Source organism: Dendrobates tinctorius, unplaced genomic scaffold (assembly GCF_039654945.1).
Source record: "Dendrobates tinctorius isolate UK_male_01 unplaced genomic scaffold, ASM3965494v1 ptg000070l, whole genome shotgun sequence".
Taxonomy (NCBI): domain Eukaryota; kingdom Metazoa; phylum Chordata; class Amphibia; order Anura; family Dendrobatidae; genus Dendrobates; species Dendrobates tinctorius.
In genome coordinates this window covers 58,332,378-58,343,263 of record NW_027361738.1, presented here as the reverse complement: position 1 = coordinate 58,343,263, position 10,886 = coordinate 58,332,378, and the positions used below count along the sequence as shown (strand labels likewise).

General features: G+C 47.7%; 1 protein-coding gene across 1 annotated transcript in view; it reads right to left on the bottom strand.

Moving 5' to 3' along the window:
• Positions 1–6,736: 6,736 nt before the first annotated feature.
• The window catches only part of KIF5B (kinesin family member 5B), a 120,820-nt gene continuing 116,670 nt past the window's right edge, over positions 6,737–10,886 (bottom strand). Inside the window, exon 26 of the mRNA XM_073581688.1 lies at positions 6,737–9,532. Within this exon, the coding sequence (XP_073437789.1) occupies positions 9,526–9,532 (7 nt within the window). The 3' untranslated portion in view covers positions 6,737–9,525. The remainder of the gene's footprint in view (positions 9,533–10,886) is intronic.

The following is a 10,886-nucleotide window of genomic DNA, read 5'->3' as shown; positions in this document are numbered from 1 at the left end:
TTTTCTCTGAGCCAATTATTGGGGGACACAGACAGTGGGTGTTATGCTGCTTGCCACTAGGAGGACACTAAGTGAACACTGAGAAAGTTAACTCCCCCTCTGCAGTATACACCCTCTCACTGGCATATGAGCAATAAAGGGAATCCGTCATACTTTTGGCGGGCGATGAAAACGAGGTTGGTCCGGTCCGATGGGCGGTGTTCCCGATGTGTGCCACCTCCCCATCCTTGGCAGCCGTCCGCAGTTTGAGGAATAGGAGTAGGTCTCCGCCATTTGTTGCGCGTGCGCCAAGCATTCTTGGCTAGTGCATGCACAGTATGCTTTGCCCAACTGCGGGCAAAGCCGAAAAGCCTGACTGCGCATGCGCCGGTTAACTAAGCCCCGGAAGTATTTTTGCTGTGTTCCGGGGCTTAGTTAACCGACGCATGCGCAGTCAGGATTTTCAGCTTTGACTGCAGTTGGGCAAAGCATACTGCGCGTGCGCTAGCCAAGAATGCTTAGCGCACGCGCAACAAATGACGGAGACCTATTCCTATTCCTTAAAAAACTGCAGACGGCGGCCAAGGATGGGGAGGCGGCACAAATCGGGAACACTGCCCATCGGACCGGACCGACCTCGTTTTCATCGCCCGCCAAAAGCAGGTGACAGATTCCCTTTAAACAAAGAACAATAACTATGTCACAACCTAAGAACAATACAATAAGCCAATAGGCTAAACAGGGTGGGTGCTGTGTCCCCAATGATTGGCTCGGAGAAAAGGATTTTAAGGTGAGTACACAAAAATCCCCATTTCTCCTACGCCTCATTGGGGGACAGGACGTCCTAAAGCAGTCCCTGGGTGGGGAGCATACAACTGCTAATACCCCATGTACCACTGGCTTATCGCTGTGGTACTGCCAATTGCAGGATGCGCCTGCCAAGAGCTGCATCCGCAGAGGGAATTTGGTAATGTTTTGTAAAGGTATGCAGACTGGACCAAGTCGCAGCCTTGCAGACCTGTTCTGCCGACACCTGGTGCTGAATGGCCCAAGAGGCGCCCACTGATCGGGTAGAATGCGCCTTAATCCCTGCTGGGATAGGTGTGCCCCTGACATGGTAGGATTCCTGAATAGCCAAGCGAAACAACCTGGCTAGCGTGGCTTTTGAAGCAGCTAGACCCTTCCTATGCCCCTCTGGAAGTACGAACAGGGCATCTGACTTGTGGAAGGGAGCCGTCCGTGAGATGTACCGTCTCAGAGCCCTAACCACATCCAGGGTGTGGAGGGCCCTCCCAATGCAGTAGAATGGTGGCGGACAGAAGGAAGGCTAAACAATTTCCTTATTGAGATGAAAGGAAGACAACTTTGGGCAGGAAAGACGGGGAAGTCCTGAGAACTGCCTTGTCCTGATGAAAATTCAGGAATGGAGGATGACAGGACAGGGACGCCAATTCCGAATCTCATCTGATTGACGTAATTGCCACTAGAAAGACCAACTTCCAAGAGAACTCTTAGTGGTACGTCCTGCAGTGGTTCGAAAAAGGAGCCTCCCGTAAGGCTCCGAGAACCAAGTTAAGGTCCCATGATTCCAATGGCCCTTTATATAGGGAGGCACCACATGGGAAACTCCCTGAATGAACGGCTACACCTGTAGGTTGGTGGCAATTTTGCGTTGGAATAGAACTGACAAGGCTGAAAATCTGGCCTTTGAGTGAGCTAAGCGCGAGGCCTGACTTTAATCCGGATTGCAGGAATTCCAATATGGAAGGAATGGAAAACACCAGAGGGGATCAACCATAGTCCTTGCACCACGAGGTTTTCCAGGTGCGGTGATAAATGCGTATGGACACGGGCTTCCTAAGCCTAATCACAGTGGAGATCTCGTCGTGAGAAAAAAAAAAAATTAGCCTGTGCTAACAACCAGGATTCAACAGCCACGCCGTCAAAGACAGTGCCCCGGAGTTCGGTGGCAAATCGGGCCCTGTGAGTAGACCCATGCGATCAGGAAGTCGCCAGGGAACATTGGCGACTATTTGTACTAGGTTCTGCGTACCATGGCCGGCGCGACCAATCTGGCGCGACTAGGATCACTGGTACTCCCTCTGCTCTGATCTTCGGGAGCAAGGGAAGAGGGGAAAGATGCACGGGAGCCGGAACCGCTGCCACGGCAGAACTAGGGCATCCGCTCCGATGGCGCATGGATTGGGCAATGATACGAGGAACCTTGTTGTTTAGTCTTGAGGCCATAAGATCCATATCTGGAGTCCCCCAGCAATGGCAAATTTGCTGAAAAAAATTCCAGATGAAGAGACCACTCTCCTGAGGCAAGGCCTTGGCGACAGAGAAAATCCACCGCCCAATTGTCTACACCCGGGGTGTGGATTGCTGAGATGGGCGAATGGTTGGTCTCGGCCCAATGGAGGATGTAACACTTCGTGCATGGCCATCCTGCTCCAGGTAACCCCTGACGGTTGATATACGCCACAACCGTGGCATTGTCGGATTGGATCCTGATGAGGTGACCTGCGAGAAGATGTGGAAATACAGTAGGGCTAATCTGATTGCGCAAATGTCCAAGATGTTGATGGGGAGACATGACTCAAATTAACCAACGACCCTGTGCCGTGTGGTGATGAAAAAAACGCCCACCAGCCCAGAAGACTGGCGTCGGTGGTCAACACCTGACCATCGTACTGGGAGAAAGGACTTCCCTTGAATCAGGGAGGATTTCAGTGTCCACCGCTTGGGGGCTTGTCTGACCCGCAGGAACAGACGGTCCAGGAAGAATGGGTTCTTGTCCCAAGTCAACAGCAACGCATGTTGTAAAGGGCAGAAATGGAACTGTGTGAATGGGACCGCTCCCAACATCCTTCCGAGAACTATCATGCTGAAACGTATGGAGAAACCGGTCGGGAAAGAGTCCGCACTGCCTGTTGTAAGGCTCGGGCCTTTTCTGGAGGAAGAATGACCAACCCGCAGGAAAGTGTCCAAGATCATTTCCAAAAAGGAAATTGCTGGACCGGTGTTGGGGAAGACTTTCCGAAGTTTATCTTCCGACTCAGGCGAGAAAGTGTATGTACTGTGATATCCACGGATCCCTTGCAGGCTGGAAGGGACGAAACCTTGATCAGCAGGTCGTACAGATACAGCAATACTACCAGTCCCCGAGCGTGAAGAATGGCCATGACTCCCGCCCATGACCTTGGTAAAGACCCTGGGGGCGGTGGCGAGTCCGAAGGGCAAGGCAACAAACTGGAAGTGTTCCTCTCGAATTGCAAGATGCAGGAACTGCTGGTGAGACGGACAAATCGGGATGTGAAGGTAAGCATCTTTGATACCGATGGATGCTAGGGACTCTCCTTTTTACATGGAGGCGACAACCGATCGGAGGAATTCCATTCGGAATCACCATACAAACTGATTTAACAGCTTGAGGTCCAGTATGGGCCGCATCGCTCCTTCCTTCTTTGGAACCATAAAAAGGTTTGAATAAAATTTGCTGAACCATTCGTCTTGAGGGACCGGAAGGATGACTCCGTCCCTTTGCGGCGCATGACGGCCCGAAGGAAGGCTGTGACTGAATGAAAGCAGTCGGTCGCCTACTTTGTCCGTGTCTGCCGGATACCACAACAAGTCATTGAGTAGAGGATCTATGGGATCAGCTCCCCTAGATTCAGATGCTCTTTGCCTGGGTTTCCAAGAGCGGTTAGGTCTGTAAGAGACCTGGGAACCTCTGTCTCCACACGGGGACCGACCTGATCTGGAAGAAAAGGTTGTGGAGGACCAGCTGGAGCTGTTGCGAAAAGGTCGAAAAAAAACGAGTCGGCTGTTCAGCCGTTTTTGGAATTGACAGCCCTTTGTTGGGGAAGAAACCTACTCTTCCCCCCCGGAAGTGTCAGAAATGAGCTGGTCTAGTTTTTCTCCAAACAGGCGACCAGTTTGATAGGGCAGAGAAATCATTGATCTCTTGGAGGTGGAATCTGCCCGCGAGTCGCGTAGCCATAGGGCTCTTCTAATGGAGACTGCATTAGCGGCTGCCTGAGCATGCGCAATTAGCGGCATCTAAAGAGGCGTCCACTACAAAATCCCCTGCATGAATTATCTGCTTGGCGACACTGGTTGTCTCTGGAGGAAGATTGCTACCTTGGAAGGCAGTAATTAAGACTCCTGCACAAGTGGCCATTGCCTTAGCCACTCAAGTCGCCAGGAAAAGTGCCGCTCCTGAGCTCCAAAAACTGAACGAGCGAGGTAGCCAATTTGACGATCGGAGGGGTTTGTGACTTCAGAGCCCTCGGAAACGGATCGAAGCGTTTTAGAAGCAAGACACGATATAGGAGGATCCACCGAGGGGGACTGTAACCAATCCTTGATTATATCTGGAGCAAAGGAGTATTTAACCTCGATAGGCTTTTGCGCTGTGAACTGTTTATGTGGTCGGTTCCTATGTTTCTGGACAATGTCCTTAAACTCCGGATGGCTGGCAAATACCCTGCGTACACGTTTAGTCTTCTAAAAGGAGATAACGTGTTCCGGAGCGGGAATATTCTCCTTGTCCAATGTCAGAAACTTGTTGACCGACTCTAAGAGAATCAAGCGACTCATGGACATTTGGGGGATTCTGAGGGACTGACGTGTCAGACTCGAATTCAGAGTCATGTTCTCTGCAAACATTAGGAGAGGAAGAGCGAGAGACAGAACTCGTCGATACTGAAGCGCGAGCGTGACTAGGGGATGCGTCATGGGTCCGCTTTCTAGAGACCTGAGGATCCCTTGAACGAGCACGGCACCTGCTGGTGGACGGTTCCCGGCCGTCGCCAAAGCCCTCCTTGGGCAGTAAAGATGCGTTCTGACTTAAAGAGGATTCCCGTAGGGAGTCTATAGCTTTGGTCAGTGACTCCACAGACCATGACAAGGACGCAGCCCACTCAGGGGGACTAAACGCAGGGAGCACCTTGCAGCCGCAGCTGCACTGAGGGCAGATGCAGCTTACCCACGGTCCCGATGATGTGTCCCTGGGAGGAATAGTGGTGGCCCTGTAGCGTCATCAGGTGCTGTCCATCAGTGCGCGCACCCCCGCAGAAGTCAGAGCCTGAGGTGCAGAGAAGGGGTTAAGGACATGGCCCCCGAGACTAGTAGGGCGCCTCTCGCAGAGCGAGACGCACCAAAGACGTGGACGGCGGCGCTAACGAAAAGCCGGGGACTAAATTTTTGGGCCTACTCGCGAGTGCCAGGTGAAGGGGGGAGCGGGGGCCGCGACGTGGCGCCGGTATACCGCCGCTGAGGCTAGGTCAGCGTTTCTCCCGGGGACCAGGACCCGACCCCATATCTCCAATCCGGTGCTCTCGCCGGCTGCGCTGTCCAGGAACCTTCAGATCTCATCATCCCGGGCGATGTAGCAGAGCCGGAGTAGTTCTTAATAGGGTATACCTCAATCGATCCTCCCTATGGGCAGGGGGATGGAGAGGTCAAGGGGCTGATTCTGGGCATCCGAAAGCTCTTCCAAAGTCTTCTCCCTGCACTCCGTGCGCTTGCTCTCGTATCCGTGCAGGGAGATCGGGACCGTAAAGGAACCGTCGCCCAGAAGAATCAGGTATGCCCCAGTCGTCATAGGAAAGTGTACTGGGAGATATACTCCGTGTGCTCGCCTGTTGTTGGTTCGGGGGAGAGCGGGCTGTTGAAAGGAACCGTCACCCCCTTCACGCCGTTAATTAAATAAAAATTTACAGAAAATTCAAAAATGAAAATAAAAACGGTGGGGTCTGAAGCCAGACCCAAGTGCCTCCTACAGACACCAAGCAACAACTGGAGAAATCTCATCCAGCGAGAGGGTGTATACTGAAGGGGAGGAGCTAACTTTTTTCTGTGTTCACTTAGTGTCCTCCTAGTGGCAAGCAGCATAACACCCACTGTGTCCCCCAATGAGGCGTAGGAGAAAGCAGGGTGTTGCTGACTGGGGTAGTTGGCCCTGGATGCCCCAAAGTCACCTAAATTCTAATCCCTGGTGAGCTAGCAGAAGGGTGAAACCATCACTTGCACCATCTTGTATCCTTGCTGGGAATGTAATCTATGCTGTTGACTGTCGGTGATCCAATGAAGTCTTACCGAAGTGTGGCACCCTCAACAATTTGTTGGGAGTAGTGTTCTGATTACGGAGAAAGAGTACGGGCATTCAGTGGGATGAACCCCAGCTCTTGTAGTCAAAAGACAGCCAGGCCGGCAGACGAGAGCACCCATTGACCTCAGTATCTCCACACTGACAGAATGTATAGCACCAGAAAGTCAGATGAGTCATGGCACCAGGCCATGCAGGCCCTGTTGTACAGTACAAAAAAAAAAAAAAAGTGCCTGAAACAGTATTTTATTTCAAGTTTTTCTTTTTTTATTTTAAACACAAATACATTTACAGCATGCAGAAAGACTGATGGAAATGGCAATTTACCTGTCCCCATATGAATGTGTATTATGTGCCGACCTCTTACTGGCCTGTCTTCTGTCACCAACACCCACGTAAGTGTCACGGTATTAAATAATTAAAATAATTTAGCCGTTCGCCATTAATAAATAGGTACACACTGAGCTTGCATCGCTGTACTATTCCCAATACATGCAAGTGCCAGGAAGAAAACATGAGAATGAAAGACAAACCGAAAAATCTCAGCAACAGACAGTCTTAATATAATCTAGAATCGTTTACCACAAACCATTATAATGGAAGCCTGAAGTAGGGGAAAGCGAGGAAACAAACTTTTCATAGTGAAGACTTTCAGATAATCTTTATTTTTTTTTTGACCAGTTTGACAGGGCAAAAACAAATTCTGATATAAAAAGGTAAAACATAGCAAAAAAAAACAAAAAAAAACTGAAAAAAACCCAAAAACAACAAAAAAGTAAAAAGACAGTGATGGAGGCACAAATAGGAAAATATTCTGCTTCCCGTTTAGTGTGATGTGCACCGGCCTCCCTTAACATATACCTGTGGCTTCTGCATGATGGGTGCTGTCACTCTCATGCCTGGGTGATGCTGGAATCGAAGGCTTCATTCAGATGGCTGCAAGTCATCGCCTGAGTGTGGGTTTTACAGCCCAAACTAATGGCATCATCAAGCTCTTTCCCGTTCAAAAGGGTCGGAAGACTTGCGTCCTAAAGTAGATGCTAAAGTGTGCCTGCATTATGACTATCTAAATGAGGCCTTACATATGTTGTACAAGTCCGGCTTTGTTGGCTTAAAACGACAGATACATAGTAATCTTGGCAGACCGTGTGTGCACCGTCCGAGGCCATGAGAAATCAGGAAAGGGATTAGTGTTAATCGATCAAGCGTTTTATAAAAAGTCAGTGTCAAGACCCCCTATAACTCAGGAGTGTATGTTATATAGCGGCACTTAATATAATTCAAAGCTGGCAGCTTTCAGCGGGGAATGATGTACCTAAACTGATATGATCTGAGTCCAGCCTTACCAGTCTCCTCCAGTATATTCTAGCCCACATGGCTATGGTAATTAACTGGACAGCTAGGACACAAGCTCCTCTAGTATTTCATCAGTAGTGCATACTGAATCTCCCATGTAAGAAAGGCTCAGCCATCAGTAAAGCAGTTATCAGAAGGTAAACCCTAGTGAGGGGAACCGGTAAGAGCTATTGTTGTCAGAAGCCTTGCTTTGGCGTCCAGAGGAACCAAAAAAAAAAAAAAGTGTCAAAAACTGAACGAATACAAAATAATCTACTGCATGAGAATGAACGTCAATTAAGGAGGTAGAGTGCAAAATCAATGACATCCTAAACAAAAAGAAAAATCCATCAAGTACAAGTCATTTTACACTCAAAAATCATAATGTCCTACCTACAAATTTCCATCTTTCAAAAAGTGGCGGTCCTATACTTGTACTTCCCATAAAACCTGTGCCGATCCTCTATAAAAGGGTCATCAGGGACTTTGCATATTTTTTCGTATGGGGCCAAGAACTTTCTGGCAGGTAGTTGCTACCTGCCTGCCTGTCTGGAACGATCTCTCCCGGCTCAGAGCGGTCCCGGACTGCTCCTTCAGGAGAGTCTCCCTCTTCCAACGTCAACAGAGAAGGATCTTCTTTTCTGCTATATTGAAGGGGTGTCAATTCCATGCTGACTGACAGACGGATCCCTGCTGCCTAGCTGAGGGGAGCCAATCAGCATGATGGCAGCCATGACACCCCTTTGACAGAGTAGGAGAAAACTGCTCTGTCAACGTGACATCTCTGGAAGCAGTAGAGTTGCTGGCTGAGTCTGAACAGATTATCGCAGTATAGAACAGGCAGGTAGTTAGCAGCTACCTGCCGGAAAGTTCTTAGCCACATACGAAAATTTTTTTTACCAAAGTTTCAGATAAACCCGCATGCACAAGTTGGAAACTGGGCATTACTCTCATTGTGTATGCACACAGTAAAACCCAGTAGTCCATTTATTCATAGCATTTCCAGGGGGAGTTACAGAGGAGCGGCACAATGCAGAATTCTTTTAAAAAAGACGGGTCAGAGTAAGGGAATACAAACATCTACTCAGGGGGAGCCGATAGGTCCCCTAAACTTAACCCGCTCTTCTAAACCACATATTAGATACCGGGAATGGGACACCCAGTTACCTACAGAAACACTCGATGAGGGTACGCCGCAGTCCTTTCTAAACATCGCTTTCTCCAGTGCATGTAAATAAGTCCCCCTTCCATGAAAGCACCACTGCAAGGAATGTATGCAAACTAGAAACTACAATGGATAATCGAAAGTGGTATAATGAGGAAATTAAATATACATTTAATAAAATCCCGTCCTACAGTAACGGGCCTCGATGATCCCATACACAATTATTAACAGGGTAAAGCAGAATGTTTTCACACATGAACGCTAAGGAACAGCCCAGTCTGGTATAGAAACGTTTTCCTCCTGCCTTGTGTTACAACCACACTGCAGCAGGTTTTCCCACCACAGAATAGTAGAGCAGCCTCGAGTGTCCTGAAATCTGGAGATTTGGTAATGAGGATTTCAGCCCAGCGGCAGGTATAATAAAGCACGCTTTAGTAGCTAGACACTGTACAATCTACAGTATTTTATTGTAGCACTGATGTTAGAGTCACTTCATCAGTCGCCGCCGGCCCTGGGATAACGCGGCAGACTCTTAAACGTATTGGAGAAGGTTAACCTGGAAGTGTATTAAACAGTTATAGTTTGCGCCATGTCCCTATGACGAAAGATATACAGAGACGTGACTAGGCTCTACTCGACCAGTGACGTACATTCAGACTTGGCACAGTGCAGACTAGATTAAGACATGGAGAACAAACTGTGCAATAGATGGAGCTATTAAATTACATTTCATATGCAAATACATCGGAATTGCACTAAGGTTTCGCTGCAAATAAAAAAGAATTTTTTTTTTGCAAAAAAAAAAATTGGGAGAAAGGATGAGCTGTACAGGCCGGATATAAATTACAATTTCAAAAACAATCCTACAATCCCCAAAAGTGAAGTGAACCCCAGTAATGATCACCACTTGACTGTCCAGAATGCGGTCGGTCCTTCAGCAGCTGAAATATAAAAAAATAAATAAAAATAAAACGTTAACTTCATAGAAGCAATTTGGCGCCTCTGTGATTGACGACGCATGCAACGGAAGCCCTATAGATGGCCCTCATCGGGATCACTCAGCTTTGTGTATCATTTCTGTTTTAATGGATAGAACAATAGCAACTGCAAATAAAAGAATAGAGATGAGAGAATTGGTTCGAGGAAAATTGAATTCCCATGAATTGTTTGTTAATCACTGTGCAAATTCAGTAAAATGCCGACCAGCCAACTACTTCTTTGCAGATTTGTAAAGGGCTGGCAAAATGGGGAAATTAAGAAGAAAAAAAAAGTTCAGTTTGCTGCTCAAACGTCTGTTAGGTCTCTACTTTACTACTTCATCGCACATGATGCCATCCTCCTCCATATTCACTCTGCACTGGGGCTTCTGTCAGCGAATAGACCGCCGATGACACCAAGCCATTACAATATGTATCACCCACAGGCTCCTCAGTACCTTGGCACACGCATGTTGTAACGTCAGAGGCCTACCTATATGGTGTCGGAAGCACTGGCACAAACTGAAGATGAAGGAAGAGTATGCCGTGTGAAAATAACTAAAGGCTGACGCAAGAGCATAAGGGACATTTCAATCACATCGAATGTGGACTGAATTTCCTGGTCAAAAATTCAGCAAACGTCAGAATTCAAATTTCAGCAGATTCACTCATTACTAAGCAAGATATCTAACAGACTTGATATAATGAAAGAAAATCATTTTCTAGGGGAACAGAAGTCAAAGTGATACAAGATTCATTTCATTTTTTTAAAAAAGTTCTTTGGGAAATTAATTGGGCGACAAGACTGACTGCAATGGGTAACAACTCGTTTTGCTTTGCGCCAGTTTTGGTACATCTCCCCTGATTATTGACTCACATACTGGTAACTGGTATTCTGCAGGTCGAATGATTCTATAATCTATCGGGTGGGAAACAATATGGCGTATGCAATAGCCAACTTGAGTAAGGCTACTTTCACACTTGCGTTTTTTTTTCGTTGCGTGCGCAGTGCAAACGCGCCAAAAAAAAATGCATCATGCGCTTTGTATGAGTTTTCTTTTTTGCGCATGGTTTTAGCAAAAAAAAAAAAAAAAAAAAGCATGCTTTTTTGCGCTGACATGCGCATGACCATGCGCACGTCAGCGCTCCCATAGACTATAATGTGTGTTTGGGTGAATTTTGTGCGCATGCGTTTTTTTTTTTATTTTAGAGGTCGGACGCACAAAAAATGCATCAGGATGCATTTTGTGCACCCGGTCGCACACTACAAAAAAACGCATGCGCATACAAACGCGTAGAAACGCATGCCAATGAGCGC